Source organism: Pongo pygmaeus, chromosome 10 (genome assembly GCF_028885625.2).
Source record: "Pongo pygmaeus isolate AG05252 chromosome 10, NHGRI_mPonPyg2-v2.0_pri, whole genome shotgun sequence".
In the NCBI taxonomy this organism is placed as follows: Eukaryota; Metazoa; Chordata; class Mammalia; order Primates; family Hominidae; genus Pongo; species Pongo pygmaeus.
The window spans coordinates 123,068,097-123,092,988 of record NC_072383.2 but is presented as its reverse complement, the minus strand read 5'-3'; the positions used below and the strand labels follow the sequence as shown (position 1 = coordinate 123,092,988).

The following is a 24,892-nucleotide window of genomic DNA, read 5'->3' as shown; positions in this document are numbered from 1 at the left end:
ATCTGAAAGTCTTTTTTAAAAGTTGCTGGGCGCAGTGGCTCATGCCTGTAATCCCAGCACTTTGGGAGGCTGAGGGGGGCGGATCATGAGGTCAGGAGATCGAGACCATCCTGGCTAACACGGTGAAACCCCGTCTCTACTAAAAATACAAAAAATAGCCGGGCATGGTGGCAGGCGCCTGTAGTCCCAGCTACTCGGGAGGCTGAGGCAGGAGAATGGCGTGAACCCGGGAGGTGGAGCTTGCAGTGAGCTGAGATCGCGCCACTGCACTCCAGCCTGGGCAACAGAGCGAGACTCCATCTCAAAAAATAAAAATAAAAAAAATATAAAAATAAAAAGTTGCATCCCTTTGGTGTGTTAATCTGCATTGGGATGTCCTATGTTTGGGACAACTTTGATGCAAAAAGCATCGTTCGTAGAAGTCACCCTCTTGTGTCCTGGCGTGATATTTTCCTGCTGTCCGATGCTCAGTTCTGGTTTGTGCTTTGGGCAGTCACACATGTAGGTGGGAGAAGCTGTCCGGGTGCAGAAGTAGGGGGCATCCAGACAGGTGGAGCGACACCATCAGGCCTAGGTATGGTTGGCCTCACATGAGCTCCCCTCTGTCCCGCAGCCACTGCCTACTACCTGCCCCGGCACCTGGCCCCCAACCCCACCTACCCGCACCTGTACCCACCCTACCTCATCCGCGGCTACCCCGACACGGCGGCGCTGGAGAACCGGCAGACCATCATCAATGACTACATCACCTCGCAGCAGATGCACCACAACGCGGCCACCGCCATGGCCCAGCGAGCTGACATGCTGAGGGGCCTCTCGCCCCGCGAGTCCTCGCTGGCACTCAACTACGCTGCCGGTCCCCGAGGTGAGTGGGCGGGCAGACCACCTCCACTGGGTTTGGCCTTATTCCCAAAGGACATGGGCTTGCCCCTGTGGCCCCGCGGAGGCAGCTAGACCCGGTCACCTCGTGGGTCACCTTGTGTGAACACACCTGAGTGGGTGGCCTGGGGTTGTGCGTGCTGTGGGTGCTGGTTAGCATCTGGTAGGTGAGTGCACAGCATGCGGCTCCTGGCTGCATCCTCAGTGGGTGTGCGTGCATCTGTGTATACTCTTAGGATACAGGGACCTCAGGAGTTTAAAGAAAGATCAAAATGTGGCTGGGCACAGTGGCTCATACCTGTAATCCCAGCACTTGGGGAGGCCGAGGCAGGTGGATAACGAGGTCGGAAGTTCCAGACCAGTCTGACCAACATGGTGAAACCCGTCTCTCCTAAAGATACAAAAATTAGCCAGGCATGGTGATGCGCACCTGTAGTCCCAGCTACTCACTAGGCTGAGGCAAGAGAATCACTTGAACCCGGGAGGCGGAGGTTACAGTGAGCGGAGATTGTACCATTGCACTCCAGCCTGGGCAACAGGGCAAGACTGTGTCTTGAAAAAAAAAGATGAAAATGTGAGGCTGTTTGGAGTTTGTTCCTTTGCCTCGTAAACAGCCCACAGCTGCTTTGCATGCACACGTTCCAGGGCCATCCTCAGAAACGCTTCTGGAATAACCAAGTTCTAGCTGGGGCTCAGCTGGAAAAGCCGAAGTCACACTAAGTATTTTGAACAGTGAGGGTTGAATACAGGGAATGGATTGTGTAGGCGTCAGAGGCTGAAGGGGCACAGAGGGCCTGAGATGGGAACCAGTGAGGGCAGCTGCAGGCGATGCCATGGCTCGGGCTTGGGAGCAGAAGAGGAGGTGGTACCAAGAGAACCTGAGCATTCAGAGAAGGGTTCCATGGCCGGTGCTGGGAGCCGAGGAGGGAGTGCCTGCCACCAGCTCTGCTGGCTCCAGGAGTGTGTGCCATGCTCTCCAGGAGGGTGACCTGGCCGGTGGGCAGCCTGGCCTCTCTCCTCCCTGTGGCTACAGCCCTGGCCCAACACCTCCCACAGGCATCATCGACCTGTCCCAAGTGCCACACCTGCCCGTGCTCGTCCCCCCGACACCAGGCACCCAAGCCACCGCCATGGACCGCCTTGCCTACCTCCCCACCGCACCCCAGCCCTTCAGCAGCCGCCACAGCAGCTCCCCACTCTCCCCAGGTAGCGCCACCACCCCGTCCGGGGTGGGGACCCTGGCATCCATGGGAGGCGGCTGGGGGATGGGCGGGCAGAAGCCCTGCTCTCTCTTTCCCACCCCAGAAGACAAAGCCAGGCTCTCCTTGGGCCCTGGGGCTGAGTCTCTGGCCTTTGGGTTTCCTAGGAGGTCCAACACACTTGACAAAACCAACCACCACGTCCTCGTCCGAGCGGGATCGAGACCGGGACCGGGAGCGGGAAAAGTCCATCCTCACGTCCACCACGACGGTGGAGCATGCGCCCATCTGGAGACCTGGTAGGGCATCAGAGCCCCCGCCCCCGACTCCGGGACTCCTTGTGGGCCGCAAGAGACCTCCCCCTGCTGATGCCACTGCCTGTCACCAGGTACAGAGCAGAGCAGCAGCAGCAGCGGCAGCAGCGGCGGGGGTGGGGGCAGCAGCAGCCGCCCCGCCTCCCACTCCCATACCCACCAGCACTCGCCCATCTCCCCTCGGACCCAGGATGCCCTCCAGCAGAGACCCAGTGTGCTTCACAACACAGGCATGAAGGGCATCATCACCGCTGTGGAGCCCAGCACGCCCACGGTCCTGAGGTGGGCCAGGTTGGCATGCGGGAGGGGGCGGGCGGGTGGATGGGTGGTCAGTAGGAGGATGAGCAGATGAGAGGATGCCTGGTGGGAGGTATATGGGAGGTGGGTGAGTGGGCAGATGTGTGGGGTAGAAGAGTAGACTGTGTGTGAGTAGTAGATGGATGGGTGGGTGGTCGGGTTAGGCGGGTAGGTGGGTCAGTGGGAAGTTAGGGTAGCTGCGTGGGTGGATGGATGGATGGGGGGGTGGTCGGGTTAGGTGGGTAGGTGGGTCAGTGGAAGGATAGGTGGCTGGGTTAGCTGGTTGGATGGCTGGATGGTCAGGTTAGGTAGGTAGGTGGGTGGGTGGAAGGATAGATGGCTGGGTTAGCCAGATAGATGGATGGATGGGTGGGTGGTTGGGTTAGGTGGGCAGGTGGGTCAGTGGGAGGATATATGGTTAGGTTAGCTGGGTGGGTAGATGGATGGATGGGTGGGTGATAGGGTTAGGTAGGTAGGTGGGTGGGAGAGAGGATAGATAACTGGGTTAGCCGGGTGGATGGATGGATGGGTGGGTGGTCACGTTAGGTAGGTAAGTAGATGGGCAAAAGGATAGATGGCCAAGTCAGCTGGATGGGTGGGTGGGTGGTAGGTAGATAGGTGGGTGGCTAAGAGGATAAATGACTGAGTTAGCCAGATGGATGGATGGATAGATGGATGGATGGATGGATGGGCAGATGGTTGGGTTAGGTAGGTAAGTGGGTGGGTGAGAGGATAGATGACCGGCTTAGCTGGGTGGGTGGGTGGGTGGGTGGTATGTAGGTAGGTAAATCGGGTTAGGTAGGTAGGTGGGTGGGTAAGAGGATAGATGGCTGGGTTAACTGGATGGATGGATGGATGGGTGGGTGATTGGGTTAGGTAGGTAGGTAGGTAGGTGGGAGGAAGGATAGATGGCCAGGTTAGCCATGTGGATGGATGGATGGGTGGGTGGCTGAGTTAGGTAGGTAGGTGGGTGGATGAGAGTATAGACACTGGCTTAGCTGGGTGGGTGGATGGGTGGGTGGTAGGGTTAGGGAGCTGGGTGTGTGGGTGAGAGGATAGACAGCTGGCTTAGCTGGGTGGATGGGTGGATGGATGGATGGGTAGTTGGTTGGGTTGGGAGGTAGGTGGGTGGGTGAGAGTATAGTTGGCTGGCTTAGCTGGGTGGATGGATGGATGGGTGGGTGGTTGGGTTAGGGAGGTAGGTGGGTGGGTGAGAGTATAGTTGGCTGGCTTAGCTGGGTGGATGGATGGATGGGTGGGTGGTTGGGTTAGGGAGGTAGGTGGGTGGGTGAGAGCATATAGTTGGCTGGCTTAGCTGGGTGGATGGATGGATGGGTGGGTGGTTGGGTTAGGGAGGTAGGTGGGTGGGTGAGAGTATAGTTGGCTGGCTTAGCTGGGTGGGTGGATGGATGGGTGGGTGGTAGGGTTAGGTGGATGATAGAATGGATGGTTGGATGAGTAATTGTGGGGATGAGTGGATGGAGGCTCAGGTGGATGGACGATGGGTTGGGCGGTGGGATGAGTAGATGGGGAGGTTGTTTGGTTTGAGAATAGAATCTGTGGAGAGGGAGAGACTGAATGGGGACTGTGAGGAAAGGCTTTCCTGGTCCCCCATATTTAGCAAGGCCAGCAAGGAAAAGAGGTGTCCCTCTTGCCTGGACAAAGTCCCGAGTTTCTCTGAGATGGGAGAGGCTCCTGCGTGCCCTCTGGTGACACACACTCCAGAGACTGTGGGCAGAGCTGCTTCACCAGGGGGGTGGGGTCACACCTCAACACTCTTCCCTGCCCGGGACCTTTTTTTTTTTTTTTGAGATGGAGTTGTACTCTGTTGCCCAGGCTGGAGTGTAGTGGTACAATCTCTGCTCACTGCAACCTCCGTCTCCCAGGTTCAAGTGATTCTCCTGCCTCAGCCTCCCAAGTAGCTGCAATTACAGGCACGTGCAACCACACCCAGCTAATTTTTGTATTTTTAGTAGAAATGCAGTTTCACCGTGTTGGCCAGGCTGGTCTCAAACTCCTGACCTCAAGGGATCTGCCTGCCTCAGCCTCCCAAAGTGCCAGGATTACAGGCATGCGCCACCAGCCTCTAGGACCTATTTAGAGGCAACTTACTCCTCCAAAATGAATTTTCATTCAAAAAAGTACCCATGCTCCACTTCCCGCTTGGGTGCCTGAAGTCATACCCTCCCCTAACCATTATTTCAATGATGAAAAATGGCATCGTTTCCCAAAAGCAGTGGTGACTTTGTCACCCCTGACTCAGAGACCCAGCAGGTGCATGAAGCACTAATCCCTGGCTGTGGGGAGCAGGGTTCCGCACACAGGCTCTGTGGGATATGCCTGCGGCAGCCGATTCAAAAATATAATGGAGAAAACGAGCTCCTGCCCACTGCCCGCTCATGAATGAGGCTCTGGGAGGTAGAGTTAGCGAGAGATGGGGTGCCCCCATGGAAACGCAGGGCTCCAGGAAGGCCACGTGGGTGGAGCAGCCAGCTCCCGTCCCAGCCCCAGCCCTGTGCAGGGGCAGCTGTGCCCCAGCTTCTCACTCACAGAGCTGGCAACAGCGGCTTTCTCTGTTCTCAGCGCCCACCCTGGCCACCCCCGGCATCCTTCCCCTTGCTCTCCCGTTCCTCATGTGGCTTTTTTACCTCCTCGGGTATCCTGAGCAGGCCCAGCTCCCCCATGTGCCCCTCCCTGGAGACCTCCTAGCCCTGCCTCAGCTTCCTTGTCATTCTCTCCTGGCACCTCATTGTCTACCTCCACACAGTTACCAGGCTCTGTAGAGCTTGGGATGTCTGTTAATGTGATCGTAGGCTGTCTTCTGAATTAGATGGTAAGATGCTTGCATCCGTTTTATGACTGCTGTATTCACAGTGTCTGGAACAGTGCCTGGCACCTAGTAGCTGCTTAATCAGAAGTTTTGGAATGACGCAAGGAATGAATGAACGAATGAGTGGGATAGGTCAAACCGTGCCACACACAGTCTGGCAGGTTACAGTCAGGAGGGCAGTTTCACTCTGGGAGCAGCAGGGAATGTGGACTTATTCCAGGGCAACAGGGACTCATCGAGGGTGGTGGAGGAAGGGGGCAGCTCCCATGACTGCCTGACCACCTTCTCTCCTCCCCCAGGTCCACCTCCACCTCCTCACCCGTTCGCCCGGCTGCCACATTCCCACCCGCCACCCACTGCCCACTGGGCGGCACCCTCGATGGGGTCTACCCTACCCTCATGGAGCCTGTCTTGCTGCCCAAGGAGGCCCCCCGGGTCGCCCGGCCAGAGCGGCCCCGAGCAGACACCGGCCATGCCTTCCTTGCCAAGCCCCCAGCCCGCTCCGGGCTGGAGCCCGCCTCCTCCCCGAGCAAGGGCTCAGAGCCCCGGCCCCTAGTGCCCCCTGTCTCTGGCCACGCCACCATCGCCCGCACCCCTGCGAAGAACCTCGCACCTCACCACGCCAGCCCGGACCCGCCGGCGCCACCTGCCTCGGCCTCGGACCCGCACCGGGAAAAGACTCAAAGTAAACCCTTTTCCATCCAGGAACTGGAACTCCGTTCTCTGGGTAAGACCACCCTGACAGCGGCCACCTTCATAGACGCGATTATCATGCGTCAAATTGCTCACGATAAAGGGGCGCGAGAAGGAGGTGCGCTGGCCAACGGCTCCCCTCGCGATGGTAAGACTTCCGGCCCGCACCCACCCCATCTCGTGGTCCAAAGATATTTTCAGATCTCTGCTTTTTACTTTGGCCCCCGTTTTTTTTGTTGTTGGTTTTGGTATTTTGTTTTGAAGCCCATCCGTCCTCGCCGGTTTGCACGCGCTGACGACCACTCCGGCCGCACCTGCCCCTCTGGTTTGGGGGCGCTCATCATTTGCACATCATTTTACCATGGTTTTTTTTTTTTTTTTTTGGATTTTTGCTTTTTTTTCTTTAATGAATGGATCTGTGATTCTGACTTCGACTGCGCCCCATCTCCCACTTTGCGCCTGTGTCCAGGGAGTAGGGATGGGGCTGCGGGAGGGCTTGGGCCTACGCCCCAACCTGCCGGCTGCCTGGATGCAGTTGGACTAGGGGGAAGTGGAGGCAGGCGGTGCAGGGAGAAGCTGAGGCGGGGCGGGGACCTGCGCTGTCGAGGAGGAGCTGGGTCTGACTCTTGCGTCCTGCCCTGTCCCCAGCCCATGTACCCCAGAAAAAGGGGAGCCCTCTGCATCTGGACCCCTGCCTTGGCCCTAGTTCATGGCTCCTCTCAGTTGGACTTGGATGCCCGAGGCTATAGCCCAGGCGGGGTCCCGGGGACCCAGGGTCACTCCCAGCCACACCCCACTTCTCACTCTGCCCCACACACTCCTTCCCCAGAGACCCATGCTGACCCCAACTCACGCTGGCTTCGCCCAGCCTCCACCGCCTGAACCCATCTCTGTCCCTTCTTGCCTCATCTCTCTCTGTGTCTCCCTCTCTGTCTGTCTCTGTCCCGGGCTCTGCATCTCTCTCCACCTCTCCGTTGGCCTCCCTCTCTCTCCCCAACACCCCTCTCTGCCTTACTCTCTTTGGGAGCCCAAACCCTACCCCCAGCTTGGGTTCCCCTTGACCCCCCCGGGGTCCCAGCCAGCTGGGAGGGCAGCCCTGCCCCTCGGACCCCGAAACCCTGGGCCCGGTGCCTGACTCTGCACCCCGCCTGCCCTAGGTTACCACGGCAGCAGCTACAGCCCCGAAGGGGTGGAGCCTGTCAGCCCTGTGAGCTCGCCCAGCCTGACCCACGACAAGGGGCTCCCCAAGCACCTGGAAGAGCTTGACAAGAGCCACCTGGAGGGGGAGCTGCGGCCCAAGCAGCCAGGTACACCCCACCCAGCACCCAGGCCCCCGAAGTCCTACATGATGAGGACCCTCAAGGCCCCATCATGCAGATGGGAAAACAGAGGTGCCTAGAGGCCAAGGAATCGGCTGGATCATGAGGCTCAAAGGCACAGGGCTGGGATTTGGGCCCAGCAGCCCTGGGGCCAGCAGACAGCCCCTGACCAGCTCTGCTCTGCCTGCAGGCCCCGTGAAGCTTGGCGGGGAGGCCGCCCACCTCCCACACCTGCGGCCGCTGCCTGAGAGCCAGCCCTCGTCCAGCCCGCTGCTCCAGACCGCCCCGGGGGTCAAAGGTCACCAGCGGGTGGTCACCCTGGCCCAGCACATCAGTGTAACTATGCGTTCTCTGCTGCTCCTTGTCACCTTTGCACGTGGGGGCACCAGGCCTGGAGAGGGGATGGGGAACCCCACAGCCCTTCTGTCCTGGCGGGGTGGCTGGGGGATCCAGGGCATGGGGCGGGGGGGATCCAGGGCGTGGGTGAGGGTGAGATCCTAAAGCCCCGAGCACCCGCACCATCACCGCCCCCTAATCCATGGGAGGAGCCTGTGATGTGAGCCGATGTCATCGTCACGGGCGATGAGGCCTTACTGGTGGCCCAGGTTTCTCAGTGTCATGGGCCGGTCACATCAGCCATCTGCCAACTACCAGCTTGGGACCGCTGACCACAGCCCCACTCCCGTGCACACTGGGACACGGAGGCCCAGAGGGTGGCGGGCTGGTCCACAGTCACCCAGGAAGCTGGCCCCAGCCAGGATTCTGCCCCAAACTCCGTCTAGCCCCTCCCCACCCCCAGAAGGTTCTGGCAGGAGGCTGCTGCCTGACCCTGGGCCCCCCCACTTGCCTGCAGGAGGTCATCACACAGGACTACACCCGGCACCACCCACAGCAGCTCAGCGCACCCCTGCCTGCCCCGCTCTACTCCTTCCCTGGGGCCAGCTGCCCCGTCCTGGACCTCCGCCGTCCACCCAGTGACCTCTATCTCCCGCCCCCGGACCATGGTGCCCCGGCCCGTGGGTCCCCCCACAGCGAAGGGGGCAAGAGGTGAGCGAGGGATGGGGGTGCCTCTTGCTGGTCAGCCGGTGGGAGGCCTTCGTCAGCTGCCTGCCTCAGAGCTGGGTCTGAGCTCAGCTGCATACGAGGCCCGCCTGGTGCCATTGCACAGGCAAGAAATGGAGGCTCTGGGAGACGGGGAAGTCCAGAGCGGATACATAACGAATAATAGCTGATAAAAGTACATGCTGTGCTCAGTGGGTTCCAGGCACTCACGTGTACCCTTTACACACAGCCACCCAGGAGACATAGGCAGCATTCTCCCCATTTCACAGATGAAGAAACTAAGGCCTGGAGAAGTGAATTCACTTGCCCACAAGGGACACAGTCAGTAGGTGACAGAGGGGGATTCGATCCAGGGCTGTATGATTAGAGAGCAGCCTTTCCACACATGCACACACGCACACACGCACACATGCACACCCGCACACACATGCACACGTGCACACCCCTGTAGATGCAAGCACATGCACGTGCTCACGCACACTCCCACTTCCACCCTTGTGAACCGTGGGGCCTCTGGGGGTCAAAAGAGGAAGAGAGGGGAGGGCCCTGAGCTCCAGGGTGAAGGAGGCGTTTTGGTGGGGGCGGGGGGTAATGTGTGTGCGGGGACGGACATGGAAAGACAGCAGGACATCTCTGGGGGACAGTGGTGTAGCTGGCACTGGGGTACAACCAGAATTCAGAGCAGGGGTCAGTAGCCTTGTGTTTGTACAATTCATGAGCAGGGGTCTAGCCCGGGCCCTGTGTTTGTATAATTCATGAACTAAAAAGATGATTTTACATTTTTAAAGGGTTGTTTAAAAAAAAATAAAAATGATAACGATACATGCCAGAGATTACTTGTGGTTGAAAATGCCTAAAACGTTTATGATTTGGCCACGTACAGGAAAAGCATGCTGGGCCCTGGTTTAGAGTGGAGGGTGCGCCCCCTCAGGAGGGAGACCTCTGACCACATCTGGGGCCCTTTCTCCATCCAGGTCTCCAGAGCCAAGCAAGACTTCGGTCTTGGGTGGCGGTGAGGACGGTATCGAACCTGTGTCCCCACCGGAGGGCATGACGGAGCCAGGGCACTCCCGGAGTGCTGTGTACCCGCTGCTGTACCGGGATGGGGAGCAGACGGAGCCCAGGTATTTCTGTGGGCACGTGCGCTGTCCCCGGGATGCTCTGGTATCAGCTCCTTGCCCATCCTTGGCCCCAGTCCACCGTGGTGCTGTGTGGAGAGTGACAAGGGCACAGGGCTCAGCTGGGTGACCTCAAGCCTGCCAAGCAGGTTTCACCAACTTGGGGGTGTGATACATGCCCACCCTCCCTGGGGAGACCTCAGTGGTAGCTTTCCGTGCCTTGGGCTGGGATCTCAGCTGGACCAGGCCCCCGTTGCCAGCCCCTGTTGAACCTCTAAGAAATAATGAGCTAGATGTGCTCGGCCAGACCAGGGGAGATGGGTGAGGTGGGACCTGAGAAGGAAGCTGGGCCCACTGGCCCTGGGGAAGGGCATGATGGGAACCCAATTTCAGTCCTTGGGGCTCTCTTGAGAGGGTCAGGCTGGAGCAAGTGGTCAGAGGCAGCCCACCACACAGCCAGGCGTCTCCCAAGACACCCCTAGCCACAGGCCGGGTGAACTGCAGAGGAGATTTCAGGAGCCGTGATCTTCTACCAGGCAGGGGATGCAGGCGTGGGGGCGGGTGAAGCTTGCTTCCAAATGTCTAAGGCATCTCAGGTGGTGAGTTCCCCATCATCAAAGGCATGCAAGCTCAGCACCAAGTGAGCTGATGTGAGGTGTTTGATCCTCACAGCAGGATGGGCTCCAAGTCTCCAGGCAACACCAGCCAGCCGCCAGCCTTCTTCAGCAAGCTGACTGAGAGCAACTCCGCCATGGTCAAGTCCAAGAAGCAAGAGATCAACAAGAAGCTCAACACCCACAACCGGAATGAGCCTGAATACAGTAAGGGGCCTGCAGGCTCCCGGGGAAGCATGGGGCCACAGGTGGGCGGGTGGCCTGCCTGGGTAGCTGGCAGAAACCCACGGTACACCTTCGAAAGCTAAGTGGCCCTGCTGACCGCCTCTCCCCCGGCCCTTTGCCTCATATTTGGGGAGCCCCAGGACAGTTTCTTGATTTGCTGGGCTTTCCATAGGAGCTTGCTGGCACAGAAGACTAGCACCCAGCACATAGTAGGTGCCCAGTGAATACCTGCGTGAATACTGAGACCAGGGGTTGGGTCCCTCCCACACAAGGGCTGGGCGCCTCCCACACTCAGCACCTGTGTGGCTTTGCACCCATTGACGTGGTTGCTGGGTATGAACGCCCCACTCTGCTTCCCAGTCCCTAGCACAGCACCTGGCAGTTAGCAGATCCACCAGGGAATACATGAGTGGGTGGGCAAATAAAGAATCTGTCACAGTCCCCGACCCCAGGAAGCCTCATCTGCCAGGGAAGTTTGGACAAATCACAGATGCTTTTCCCTTCCTGGGGCTGGAGTAGACACCTTGCAGATAGTCACTGGCTTGCCGGGCACGGTAGCTCATGCCTATAGGCCCAGCACTTTGGGAGGATGAGGCAGGAGGATTGCTTGAAGCCAGGAGTTCAAGACCAGCCTGTGCAACATAGCAAGACCCCATCTCTACAAAAAATTTAAAAAACAGGCACACACCTGTAGTCCCAGCTACTAGGGAGGCTGAGATAGGAGGATTGCTTGAGCCTCGGAGGTCAAGACTGCAGTGAGCTATGATCACACCACTGCACTCCAGCCTGGGCAACAGAGCAAGACATTGTCTTAAAAAAAAAAAAAAAAAATCTCTGACCCAGGCTGGTAACTCCAGGGCCCTGTAAGTGCAGTCCAGGGAACCATAGCATCAGCATCCCCAGGGTACTGGTTAGAAATGCAGGCCCTTGGCCAGGCGCGGTGGCTTACGCCTGTAATCCCAGCACTTTGGGAGGTCAAGGCAGGTGGATCATGAGGTCAGGAGTTTGAAAACCAGCCTGACCAACATGGTGAAACCCCGTCTCTACTAAAATACAAAAATTAGCCAGGCATGGTGGCGGGTGTCTGTAACCCCAGCTACTCGGGAGGCTGAGGCAGGAGAATCACTTGAACCTGGGAGGCAGAGGTTACAGGGAGCCGAGATCGCACAACTGCACTCCAGCCTGGGTGACAGAGCGAGACTCTATCTCAAAAAAAAAAAAAAAAAAAAAAATGCAGACGCTTGGCCCTGTCCCAGGCCTGCTGCATCAGAACCTGCAATGAACAAGATTCCCCAGGTGATGCCAGCATACCTGGCCTGGACCACACAGGGGACTGGTAGGGCAGGTGATTCCCAGAGACCTGGGGGCCTCACCTACTCTGTCACCCGCTTCCAGATATCGGCCAGCCTGGGACAGAGATCTTCAATATGCCCGCCATCACCGGAACAGGTAACCCATCCAGCCCTTGCTATATGGCTGCCCAGGTCCCCTGCGCTCCCTCCCCACCCCTGCTCCAGCTGTCACGAAGGGACAAGGAGCCTTTGCTAGTCCGGGTGTACCCCGTCATTCTGGGATGAACTAACTGCACAGTAGGATTCAGAGTCACACAACAGGCAGGCGAGGCTTGTTCCCCTTGTAGACAGGACCCTCACTGTGCAGGGAATCTCTGGAGTTAAGATCCCCTCGGGTGGTTAGTAAGTATCAGATGCACCCTCACCAGCTGGAAACTCACCTTGCTTCTTCGCCAGCCTCAGCTGGAGATGCACGTGTCTGGACGAGGGGTGGGCCTGAGCTCAGAGCACAAGCCTCCGAGTTCACTCGGGCATTTGTTATAGCTAGAGCTTCATTCCTTAATTCCAGCCAGGGAACTGGGAAGCCTTACTTTTTTTTTTCAAGATCAAATACGGGTGTGTGGCAGAGATAGGTGTAAAATTGACATACACTTTTAAGCTGAAACTTAAGACTTCTATGATCTTTTGGACTTAGGGGTCCCTTGAGGTTGGAGCCCCATCCTCTAGGAGGGCCCCATTGTGTATTTCCTTGGTGAGTCTGGGGTGTGGCCTCCGGGGGTCACTCTGCATGGGCAGGCCTGGCCCAGTGGGGCTGAGGCAGTTTCAGGGTCGGCTGCCTCTGTGTGGGTGCCTGGTTATCCTCTGGTCCTTTGGTGGAAGCCGAGGCCGGGATGGAGGTTGGAGAGGTTTGTTGATCTTCCCCGGGGAACATTCCTAGGCCTTGAGCCCTGGGAATGGTGAGCGAAGGACAGTCATTCAGATATTATCAGGGGGTCATCAAGGCCTCCAAATGGGAGTCCCAACTAGGACACCTCCACCTGCCCAGTGACTAGACACCGGAGGCATTGCCAAGCCTCAGGCAACGGGAAGAAGACAATTTGGTCGAAACAACAAGAGGGTTAGAAATGAATGTTCCTGGGATATTCTAAATCTTGAAGTAGGTGCTAGACACACAGGTGTATCTGTGTGTACAAACTCATGGCATGGTACGGTGAAGATTCATGCTAACACTTATATATAAATATTTTGTATTTATCTTTTTCAGACATGGTCTTTCTGTCACCTAGGCCAGAGTGCAGTGGTGCAATCACGGCTCACTGCAGCCTCCGCCCCCCAGGCTTAGATGATCCTCCCACCTCAGCCTCCTGAGCAGCTGGGACTATAGGCATGCACCACTGTACCCGACTAATTTTTTAACTTTTTTGTAGAGACAGGGTCTCAATATGTTACCCAGGCTAGTCTTGAACTCCTGTCCTCAAGCTGACAATCCTCCCACCTCGACTGATTTTTGTTTTTTGTGTTTGTTTGTTTGTTTGACAGAGTCTTGCTCTGTCGCCCAGGCTGGAGTGCAGTGGTGCAATCTTGGCTCACTGCAGCCTCTGCCTCCCGGGTTTAAGCAGTTCTTCCACCTCAGCCTCCCAAGTAGCGGGATTACAGACACCCGCCACTACACCTGGCTAATTTTTGTACTTTTAGTAGAGACGGGGTTTCATCATGTTGGCCAGGCCGATCTCGAACTCCTGACGTCAGATGATCCACCCACATTGGGCCTCCCAAAGTGCTGGGATTACAGGTGTGAGCAGCCACGCCCAGCCTGATGTTTTCTTTTTATGCAGTTTTAGTCCACAAGAAGAAATTTTCCAGGCTCCGGTCTTTGCCACTCAGCCTGTGTCAGCTCCATCAGGTCACAGACTCGTGGCCTTGGGTAGAAGGCCCTGTTGCGCTGCTGTGATTTCAGCACTCACCCTTGTTGGAAATGATGCTTTTTCTTCATGCACGTGGCTGTTTTTTCAAAAGTGCTGCAGAAATGTGGCCAAGACAGCAGAAAAGGTGTGAGCATCCCTGGCTACAAACGTATTTGAAACCAAAAGGGAAAAGAAAACGCAGGCAGCCAGCAGTTGCTACAGAAACGTGATTTTCAAAGCATCTGCATCACCTACAACCTCATGGAAGCCTCGGTTTAGTTTACAAAGGAGCAAGTAGTTAGAAAGACGATTTGACCGCTTTGTATTCATATGATTCATTCAGAGCAGAAGTTTAAAAATCCATGAAACTCTTGCCCCGTCGTAGGCACGGTGGAATGGGGATTCATTGGGGGCTTTTGAAAGCAAAGTCTGGTTTAACAAAAATTCTGAAGAGACAGCACCTATAGGGGGTTTGCAAAGGTCCCCCACCTCCACATGGTTGACAAGAAAGAAAAAAGGGAAAGGAAATGTGGTTAACAGAAAAGGAGATTCCCCCCATTGTCAGGAGGTGTTCTGGAAGCATCCTCTTGGGACCGGTTTGTTGATTTGACCACTTTGTCCTTGGGACTGGGCAGCTGGGCCAGCTGGGGCCGGACCAGGGCTGGTCCCGTGATTGTGTCTACCTCTGCCCTGTCCCCTGCACGCACCGTAACTGCATGGCTATGACCCCGCCCTCAGCGTCCATCTCTGCACCTCTTTCTCCTCATGGCTCCTGGGTGGGGAGAGGCAGAGGGAGGAGAGTAGGCCCAGCTTGGTGGGGAGGTAGGGGGCTGCACGTCCCAGGTCACACAGGTGGAAGTGGGGCAGTGGGAGGACTGTCTGGTCACCTTCTCTCTCTCAGTCCCTTCCCCAGCTCCCCGCCAGCCCCCAGCTCTGGCTTGACCCAATTTTCTAGCAGTCTGTTCCCCAAACAGGGTAGCCCTCCCATCTCCCACCCTCTCCATTAAGGCCACTTGGGATTTAAAAAAACAAACAAAAAAACAGCCCCCAGCTAGGATTGGAGGTGCAGATGGGGCTTGTGATTTCCTAGAGGACAGAATAGGAATGAGAATAGGGGCTGGCGGGGGCATCTGACCTCCCCTGCCCCACTGCCCTGGCAGTGCCCAAGAGCTTCCAGGGCCCCAGGTAGAAGGAACCAGCTTCTCGCCTTTTATCACCACCCAGCAGGAAAAAAGGGTGGGGAGGGATAGGGAAATAAATATGTTGCTTTGCCGAAATGTGCTCACTGTGTATTTCTCTCTCCTCCTCCTCCTCCTCCTTCTCTCTCTCTCTCCCTTCTCTCTCTCCGTCGCCCTTCTGGCTCCCCCTCCCCGGCCCCCATGTGTCTGTCTGTCTGTCTGTCTCTCTCTCCCAGGCCTTATGACCTATAGAAGCCAGGCGGTGCAGGAACATGCCAGCACCAACATGGGGCTGGAGGCCATAATTAGAAAGGCACTCATGGGTAAATATGACCAGTGGGAAGAGTCCCCGCCGCTCAGCGCCAATGCTTTTAACCCTCTGAATGCCAGTGCCAGCCTGCCCGCTGCTATGCCCATAACCGCTGCTGATGGACGGAGTGACCACACACTCACCTCGCCAGGTCTGCAGGCCACCCTCGCCCCGCCCCCGTCTGTCCCCACCCCCGGTGTGATTAATCCTTGCTCCTCCGCACTCCTCTGACAACCCCCTCCTCGAGCTTTGGAGCTTGTGACTTTATTTTTGTGCGTGTTTGACCTTGTTCTGGAGTTTGCTAATCTGAAGCTGGGCTGACACCCCCCAAGTGTCTGCACCCTCTGTCCCCCAGCCCCGGCCCTCCTGCCCACTAGGCCCGAAGCGCTGCCGCCTCCCTCGGACACTCACACTGCCGTCTGCCCCCCAGTCCTCCTGCCTTCCTCCCTGTGGGGACCCGGCTTCTTGGCCCGTCTGTCTCCTTGGGGGAGACCGGGCTGGAGTGAAGCCCCACCCACACTATGTGGACAGGGGAATGGCAGCCAGGCCTGTGCTCAGCATCTGCCAGGTCCACTATGTGTCCACAGCTGCCCCTTAGCCTGGTGGGGAGGAGCCCAGGGTCTGTCTCAGCCCTGGGAGTCAGGGAGCCTTAGGGGTCAGCCCCCCATCTGCCTGGGTCCCCATCAATACCCTCTGTATCGGGGCAGGGAGCTGAGGAGAGAGTTGCAGTTGTCCAACCTGGACACTGAGGCCCCAAGAAGCTTCTGGAGCCTCTGTGGGGGTCAGGCCTGGCCTCAGGGGTCCTGACTTCTCTGCACGGGGCCTGGATCCTGCCTAGCCTTAGCATGGTCCTGGGGCCACGCTCAAACTGGAAGCCCAGCTTCATGCTTAGGGTTCCAGCCCCTGGGGCTGGGGTCGCTGCAGGACAGCCCAGGGGGCTATTGCAAACAGCAGACAGTTTAGCCACCTCCCCCTGCCCAGTAGAAACTGATCTCCACCCTCCAGGCTCGTGGCCGGCCATCTGGTCAACCCTGGCTTCTCAGCTGAGGCAGGCGGCAGGGAGGAGGGGTTCACGTCGCTGCTCTCCCTCCCTCTTTGGAGGGCCCGTGGCAGGACCTCACCCTGCCCCTGTGGCCCCACCGCAGTGTCAGTGCTGTCTTCACTGCCCAACGCAGCCCCTTCCCATCTTGTCCCCCTGCAGGTGGCGGTGGGAAGGCGAAGGTCTCTGGCAGACCCAGCAGCCGAAAAGCCAAGTCCCCGGCCCCGGGCCTGGCGTCTGGGGACCGGCCACCCTCCGTCTCCTCAGTGCACTCGGAGGGAGACTGCAACCGCCGGACGCCGCTCACCAACCGCGTGTGGGAGGACAGGCCCTCGTCCGCAGGTGGGCACCAGGTGGGGACAGGGCTGGGCTCGCTGACTCCCCCAACACTGGGCTGTGAATGCTGCCGGGACACTGAATGCTGAGCGCCTGCTGCGTGCAGAGCTCAAACTTGGGCCTGTTATGTGGAAACGCTGTCCAGGGGCCTGGGCAGCTGAGCCTGGCTCACGAACTGTCAGGATGCTTCCTCCAGGGGCACAGGCAGAGGAAAAGGGTGTGGCTGGGGCCAGCCAAATCACATGGGCCTGGTGGGCCATGCAGGGGAGCCTGGACTTCCTTTGATGGGTAGTGAAGAGCCGTGGAGGGCTTTTGGAAGGGAAATGCTGATCTAACATAGGGTCAGAAGGCCCCTGGGAGAACAGACCAGAAGGACGGTGAATAGGCTACTGCTATAGTCCAGGCAAAAGACAGCAGGGTGTGAACAGGGACGGAAGTAGAACAGGTAAGGAGAGGCAGACGGTTCTGAGACTGTTCGCAATTAGAAGGGGCTGGGAGGGCTGTTGGACAGAAACGCTGAGGCCTCCGTTCCCGGTGTGGTGGGCAGGCGGCCAGCAGGGGCTGCCGGGCTCACAGAGGCCTCCCGGGCATCTTTCGTTTCTTCCTGCAGGTTCCACGCCATTCCCCTACAATCCCCTGATCATGCGGCTGCAGGCGGGTGTCATGGCTTCCCCACCCCCACCGGGCCTCCCCGCGGGCAGTGGGCCCCTCGCTGGCCCCCACCACGCCTGGGACGAGGAGCCCAAGCCACTGCTCTGCTCTCAGTACGAGACACTCTCCGACAGCGAGTGACTCAGACCGGGGGAGGGGGGGGCGGTGTCAGGTCCCAGCGAGCCGCAGGAACAGCCCAGCAGGAGCGGGGCGGCTGCCGACTCCCCCCACCGAGGAAGGAGCCCCTGAGTCCGCCTGCGCCTCCATCCATCCGTCCGTCCAGAGCCGGCATCCTTGCCTGTCTAAAGCCTTAACTAAGACTCCCGCCCCGGGCTGGCCCTGTGCAGACCTTACTCAGGGGATGTTTACCTGGTGCTCGGGAAGGGAGGGGAAGGGGCCGGGGAGGGGGCACGGCAGGCGTGTGGCAGCCACACGCAGGCGGCCGGGGCGGCCAGGGACCCAAAGCAGGATGACCACGCACCTCCACGCCACTGCCTCCCCCGAATGCATTTGGAACCAAAGTCTAAACTGAGCTCGCAGCCCCCGCACCCTCCCTCCGCCTCCCATCCCGCTTAGCGCTCTGGACAGATGGACGCAGGCCCTGTCCAGCCCCCAGTGCGCTCGCTCCGGTCCCCACAGACTGCCCCAGCCAACGAGATTGCTGGAAACCAAGTCAGGCCAGGTGGGCGGACAAAAGGGCCAGGTGCGGCCTGGGGCGAACGGATGCTCCGAGGACTGGACTGTTTTTTTCACACATCGTTGCCGCAGCGGTGGGAAGGAAAGGCAGATGTAAATGATGTATTGGTTTACAGGGTATATTTTTGATACCTTCAATGAATTAATTCAGATGTTTTACGCAAGGAAGGACTTACCCAGTATTACTGCTGCTGTGCTTTTGATCTCTGCTTACCGTTCAAGAGGCGTGTGCAGGCCGACAGTCGGTGACCCCATCACTCGCAGGACCAAGGGGGCGGGGACTGCTGGCTCACACCCCGCTGTGTCCTCCCTCCCTCCCTTCCTTGGGCAGAATGAATTCGATGCGTATTCTATGGCCGCCATCTGCGCAGGGTGGTGGTATTCTGTCATTTACACACGTCGTTCTAATTAAAAAGCGAATTATACTCCAGTTACAACGGTTTCTTCTCTACCTCAGACTGGGCAGCCAATAGGGCAGGCGTTTAGGGGACGGTGGGAGTATACCCCTGGAGGTCCAAGGCCACATCCCCCTGAGTCACCCAGGGAGTGGATCCTTTTGCAAGTTGAATATTTATACCCTTGGTAAGGACATCACCATGAGGGCATCAAATAGTCACATCTGTGGTGAAGGTATCAAGTGTTCACACCCACAGTAAGAGTGTGTCAGATGTTCACATGGGTTCACACCCATGTGTCAGGTATTCACACAATGGTGAGTGTGTCAGGTATTCACACGATGGTCAGGGTGTCATGTTCACACTCATGGTGAGAGGGTGTCAGGTATTCACACCATGGTGAGGGTGTCAAGTAGTCACACCCATGGTGAGAGTGTCAGATGTTCATACTCATGGTGTTAGGTATTCACACCATGGTGAGGGTGTCAGATGTTCACACATGGTGAGTGTTAGGTGTTACACCATGGTGTCAGGTATTCACACCATGGTGAGGGTGTCATGTTCACACTCATGGTGTCAGGTATTCACACCATATTGAGGGTGTCAGATGTTCACACTCATGGTGAGAGGGTGCCAGGTATTCATACCCATGTGTCAGGTGTTCACACCATGGCGAGGGTGTCAAGTGGTCACACCATGGTGAGAGGGTGTCAGGTGTTCACACCCATGTGTCAGGTATTCACACCATGGCGAGGGTGTCAAGTAGTCACACCCATGGTGAGGGTGTCAGATGTTCACACTCGTGGTGACAGGGTGTCAGGTATTCACACCCCATGTGTCAGGTATTCACACTTATGGTGAGGGTGTCAGGTGTTCACACTCATGGCAAGACTATTAAATACATGCAGGGTGAGGGTGTTGGGTATTCACACCCATAGTGAAGGTATCTAATGTTCACACCCGTGGAGTCCAGAATAGCCATCACTTCCTAATTGGAGTCTTTTAATGTCATCCCTGCCCACGGAGATCATGATAGGGGATGTCCCGGCATGTGTTGAATACAGGCAGGAGAGAGAGCAACCCCTGCCAGCTTGTTCAGGTGCTTCTTGGGTTCAGGTCTACCACATTTTGAGTGTGCCCTGTCTTGTGCCCGCAGCATCCCTTCTGGAGCAGAGTGGAACCTGGGAATGGCCACAGTTCTTCACTATTGACCCAGTCACCCTTGGCCTTGTCCCTCGGTGCCAGTGGCCTGGCACTCCCCCTCATTTTCCTGCCCTTTCCCTATGCTGCCACAACAGCACGGCTGCCCCTCCACACTCCCCCAAAGCCTGACACCCCACCTGGTGCCCGGTCCCGTGTGCAGTGTCAGTCCCTGGAGCCAGATTGGGTGGCTGAGCTGGAAGGGTGTCAGAGAGACTTCATATGCCCACTGGCCCCCAGGCATAGCTACAGGCGCCCTGGCATGGGGAGTGCACTGGGGCCCCTTGTGGTGCCACTGCCTGCTTCCCTAGAGGGAGGAAGCCCACCCTTGCCCTGGAGCTTCCCCTGCTGGTCCGGAGTGGCTTGAAGCCTCCCGGTAGGGCTTCCATCTGAACAGCCCCATCACAACCTCTTAGCCATCCTATGTCCCCAAGCCCATGGGGACAGCACTGGCCTGAGTGTGGCCTCTGAGGCCTGCCCCCATCCTAGAGCAGAGGTCAGAGAACCTTTCCTCTTGGCAGAGCCATGAGGTCAGCTCTGCCCCAATAGCATTCCTGGAGCCACTGTGGAGTGGGGACCCCCAGTTTGTGTCCCACTCCACCCAAGACCCACCAGACGTGTAGACAGTTGGCAGCCAGGAAACGCCTGCCCTGCAAAACCTGAGTCCTGCTGGGTGGATTCCCAGGGTGGCCCCAGCTTCCCAGGCCCCTAAAACCTTTGGGAGTGCAAAGGGGGTGGGAGGTGGGTCCTCTGCCCCTCATAGGCACAAGATAATCTGCAAAGCAGGGCATTCTCTTGTTGCTCTTCCTTCAGAAGTGCGTCTGAGTCATGCTAAGCGTGGGGGTCCCAGGGTCCTGGAATTCTGCCTGTCCCCATCCCTCAGCCTTCATGCCCAGGCAGTCTGGGGTGCTGACCTCAGTTCACCCAGAAAGAGGCAGTCCCAAATCCCCAAAGAGGGCCCACCCTGGCCCAGCTACTGGTAAGCAGGGACAAAGGGGTGGTGCCAACACAGATGGAATTCATCCTTGGGGGCTCTGATGGGAATTTGCCAGCAAGGATAGCCAAGGCTGGGGGTCCCTGGCCCTGTGCTGGTGTCTGACCAGCCTCACATCCAGCACTGCAGAAACCAGCCCCACAGGACTGGGGGGCAATGAAAGGGAGAACCATGGTCCGCTGGAAGCAGAAGTTGCCACCTTCTGCCCCAACCTTCCCAGGGGACCCAAAGCCTCCAGGGCCCAGGCTTGCTCAGGGTCCTGCCTCCCCTGGAGTGGGGACCAGGGAGGAGGGGCATCCTCAGGGGTTCTGCCCAGCCTCACTGGCTCTCGGTGTCCCACCCTGATTACTGTGCCCAGGTTAAAAATAAGCAGAAGCCTTGGGCCCATGCAGGACCTGGATTCCAGCTTGGTGACTGCCATCTGTGTGAACTTGGGGATGCTTCGGGTGCCCTCTGGGCCTTGGTTTCTCATCTGTGCGCTGGGCTCTGATGCGTCCCAACAGGGCTGAGCCTGGCGCTGGGCTGTAGTTCTGAGGCTGGCAGGCAGATGGCAGTGTGGGGCCGGCAAAGGGCCCTGTCCCAGGTGGGCCTGCCCTCCACCCAGGGCTCAGAGTGGCCCCTACCCAGAATCCAGGATGGGTTGGGGTGTTGGTCATGCCAGCCGCCAGGGGTTACCCACTCACATCGGTGAGGCCCAAGAGCCCACAGCACCTTGTTCAGCCACCAGTTAGACCAGAGAGATGGGAGTGGATCACAGGGCTCAGCCCTCACAGTCATCACCATCAGCCCCTGTCTCTGTGCCTCTGAATTGGTACCACTCAGCACCACAGTGTATCTTCTCTGAGGACCAGGGACTTAGACCCAACCCAGGCGGTTGTTTGCAGGTGCATGGAAAGCTCGCAGCCTCCTGCCCTCAGAGGGTCCACTCTGTCTCCCAGCTATAGCCAGTCGGTCCTCAGCCTTCAAAGAGGTCATCCCACCTACCCCCAAAGAAAGAGGTCATCCCACCTACCCCAAAGAAAGACGTCATCCCACCTACCCCCAAAGAAAGAGGTCATCCCACCTACCCCTAAAGAAAGACGTCATCCCACCTACTCCCAAAGAAGTCATCCCACCTACCCCCAAAGAAAGAGGTCATCCCACCTACCCCCAAGACAGAGGTCATCCCACCTACCCCTAAAGAAAGAGGTCATCCCACCTACCCCCAAAGAAAGAGTTCATCCCACCTACCCCTAAAGAAAGAGGTCATCCCACCTACCCCTAAAGAAAGAGGTCATCCCACCTACCCCTAAAGAGGTCATCCCACCTACCCCTAAAGAAAGAGGTCATCCCACCTACCCCTAAAGAGGTCATCCCACTTACCCCTAAAGAAAGAGGTCATCCCACCTACCCCTAAAGAGGTCATCCCACCTACCCCTAAAGAGGTCATCCCACCTACCCCTAAAGAGATCATCCCACCTACCCCTAAAGAGGTCATCCCACCTACCCCTAAAGAAAGAGGTCATCCCACCTACCCCTAAAGAAAGAGGTCATCCCACCTACCCCCAAAGAAAGACGTCATCCCACCTACCCCTAAAGAAAGATGTCATCCCACCTACTCTCAAAGAGGTCATCCCACCTACCCCCAAAGAAAGACGTCATCCCACCTACCCCTAAAGAAAGAAGTCATCTCACCTACCTCCAAAGAAAGAGGTCATCCCACCTACCCCTAAAGAAAGAGGTCATCCCACCTACCCCTAAAGAAAGAGGTCGTCCCACCTACCCCTAAAGAGGTCATCCCACCTATCCACAAAGACATCATCCCGCCTACCCCCAAAGAAAGAGGTCGTCCCACCAACCCCTAAAGAAAGAGGTCATCCCACCTACCCCTAAAGACATCATCCCACCTACCCCTAAAGAAAGAGGTCATCTCACCTACCCCCAAAGAAAGAGTTCATCCCACCTACCCCTAAAGAAAGAGGTCATCTCACCTACCCCCAAAGAAAGAGGTCATCCCACCTACCCCTAAAGAGGTCATCCCACCTATCCACAAAGACATCATCCCACCTACCCCCAAAGAAAGAGGTCATCCCACCTACCCCCAAAGAAAGAGGTCATCCCACCTACCCCTAAAGAGGTCATCCCACCTACCCCTAAAGAAAGAGGTCATCCCACCTACCCCCAAAGAAAGAGGTCATCCCACCTACCCCTAAAGTGGTCATCCCACCTACCCCTAAAGAAAGAGGTCATCCCACCTACCCCTAAAGAAACAGGTCATCTCACCTACCCCTAAAGAGGTCATCCCACTTACCCCTAAAGAAAGAGGTCATCCCACCTACCCCTAAAGAAAGAGGTCATCCCACCTACCCCTAAAGAGGTCATCCCACTTACCCCTAAAGAAAGAGGTCATCCCACCTACCCCTAAAGAAAGAGGTCATCCCACCTACCCCTAAAGAAAGAGGTCATCCCACCTACCCCTAAAGAAAGAGGTCATCCCACCTACCCCTAAAGAAAGAGGTCATCCCACCTACCCCTAAAGAAAGAGGTCATCCCACCTACCCCTAAAGAGGTCATTCCACCTACCCCTAAAGAAAGAGGTCATCCCACCTACCCCTAAAGAGGTCATCCCACCTACCCCTAAAGAAAGAGGTCATCCCACCTACCCCTAAAGAAAGAGGTCATCCCACCTACCCCTAAAGAAAGAGGTCATCCCACCTACCCCTAAAGAGGTCATCCCACCTACCCCTAAAGAAAGAGGTCATCCCACCTGCCCCCAAAGATGTCATCCCACCCCTGTCTTGTGTGGCTTTTTCACTGCTACTTCTTTAAAATGAAGACTCATGCTGTTCCCCTGACCCCCGTCTCCCTGGAAAACCCCTGTACACACTTCAAAACCCAGCTGGGGCATTACTCCCTTGAAGAGCACACTGCCCTGGCCTATCTTGTCTCCCCTCTGGGTCTCTGGTAACACGGTGCAATCCTTGTCTCAAACCCGACAGAACCCTAGAGGGGCAGAGCTCTTGTCGTTCCCCTCCTGACCCTGCCTTTGGCTCTGAACCTTCCTGGCAAGTGTGTTGTGAAGTGACACTGTGAGTGTCTAGTTCTCAAAAGAAAGCTAGAAAGAGCTCTGTAAAGGACAGTTGGTGGCAAATGTCACCATGTCTTAGGACATCGGGAAGTTGGTTAAATGCAGATTCCTGGGTCCACCTAGACAGTCTGTTGCTCTAGGTCCAGGGTGGGGCCCAGGAATCTGTGTTTTCAACAAGCAGCCCAGGGGTTTCTGGTGGGGGTGGTTGGCGACCCTCACTATGATGGCAGGGGCGGTGCCCAAGGTTGGAGCTAGGCCTTCACCTGGAACCTGGCTCCTTCGCTTCCATCTGATCAGGAGGTCTCCAGTAAGTGCACCAAAGTCTCTGTAGAAGGAGACCTGGCCACCAGCCCCAAGAGCTGCTGCCCCACAGGGCAGCAAAGGACTGGTCCCAAAGACCCTGGGGTTGCCTCTGGACAAGCTTTCCTGGGATGACACAGATAAACTGGAGCAGTCAGGGTGGCTTCCTGAAGGAGGCGGGTCTAGGGAAGGGAATAGGCTGAGAGGAGCAAACCTGTGTGGGCAAAGGCTGGGAGGTGAGGCCCAACCAAGGACCCTTGGGAGCCCACCACCATGGGCTGGACATGAGTCCCTGTGGGGGCCCAGGCGTGTCTGGGGTGGTGAGCCGTTGCTTAATAAGGTAACTTGCCAGTTTGCTGAAATCAGGGCAGTTTTGTCTCGCAAGGGTGCTGATGGATTGTGAGGGAGAATTAGACCTGGGAGGCCAGTGTAGGACCAGGACAAGGGGCTGGCACAGTGGAGAGGCCAGGACACAGCCACCTCGCCCTGGGGAGGGGGTCGGGGACGGACACCATGGCATGAGGGGGCAGGGGGCTCGGGGATCAGCACGATGTAAGGGCAGCGTGTCACAGCCAGCTGCCTGGTCCTGGACCCGTCATTCGACCCCATCACGGCTCAGTTTCTGTGTCTGTTGAATGGGGCGGTGATATTGCTATAGGGAGTGACTGCTTCCTAAAAGCTATTGGGTTTTTTTGGTTTGGTTGGTTGGTTGGTTTGTTTTTTTACATAGCCGCTGTTTGCTCACCTGTATGGGAATCAGATAGTGGCCAGAGGCAAGGGACAAAGGCAGAAGTGGGGAGGGAGGAGAAGCTGCAGGTGTCGGCAGCAATGGCTCATTTGCAAATCTGGGGAGCTGGCGCTTGTGGAAGGGTTCTCCGGCCATTCTGTCCTTGAGAGGCTAAAGAGGGACATCAAAGAAAATCCAGTCGTTTACAGATTCTCCAGAAAGCCGAGAGGGCTCAGCGGTCTGCAAGCCACCA

General features: G+C 57.3%; 1 protein-coding gene across 50 annotated transcripts in view; it reads left to right on the top strand.

Annotated features, from left to right (window-relative positions):
• Positions 1–18,386, top strand: part of NCOR2 (nuclear receptor corepressor 2) — a 246,677-nt gene extending 228,291 nt beyond the window's left edge. For 10 of the 50 annotated variants that reach the window (XM_054444031.2, XM_054444024.2, XM_054444029.2 and 7 more), the window contains 14 exons: positions 614–865; positions 1,936–2,085; positions 2,246–2,377; positions 2,467–2,683; positions 5,819–6,360; positions 7,370–7,519; positions 7,722–7,867; positions 8,385–8,578; positions 9,568–9,717; positions 10,384–10,532; positions 11,946–11,999; positions 15,161–15,385; positions 16,436–16,615; positions 17,220–18,386. In XM_054444031.2, coding sequence (XP_054300006.1) covers positions 614–865; positions 1,936–2,085; positions 2,246–2,377; positions 2,467–2,683; positions 5,819–6,360; positions 7,370–7,519; positions 7,722–7,867; positions 8,385–8,578; positions 9,568–9,717; positions 10,384–10,532; positions 11,946–11,999; positions 15,161–15,385; positions 16,436–16,615; positions 17,220–17,401 — 2,723 coding nt within the window. In that variant the 3' untranslated portion in view covers positions 17,402–18,386. Of the gene's footprint in view, positions 1–613; positions 866–1,935; positions 2,086–2,245; positions 2,378–2,466; positions 2,684–5,818; positions 6,361–7,369; positions 7,520–7,721; positions 7,868–8,384; positions 8,579–9,567; positions 9,718–10,383; positions 10,533–11,945; positions 12,000–15,160; positions 15,386–16,435; positions 16,627–17,219 lie in introns of all 50 variants that reach the window. The other 40 variants (XM_063647219.1, XM_054444053.2, XM_063647215.1 and 37 more) reach the window with 27 other exon arrangements.
• The last annotated feature ends 6,506 nt before the right edge of the window (positions 18,387–24,892 follow it).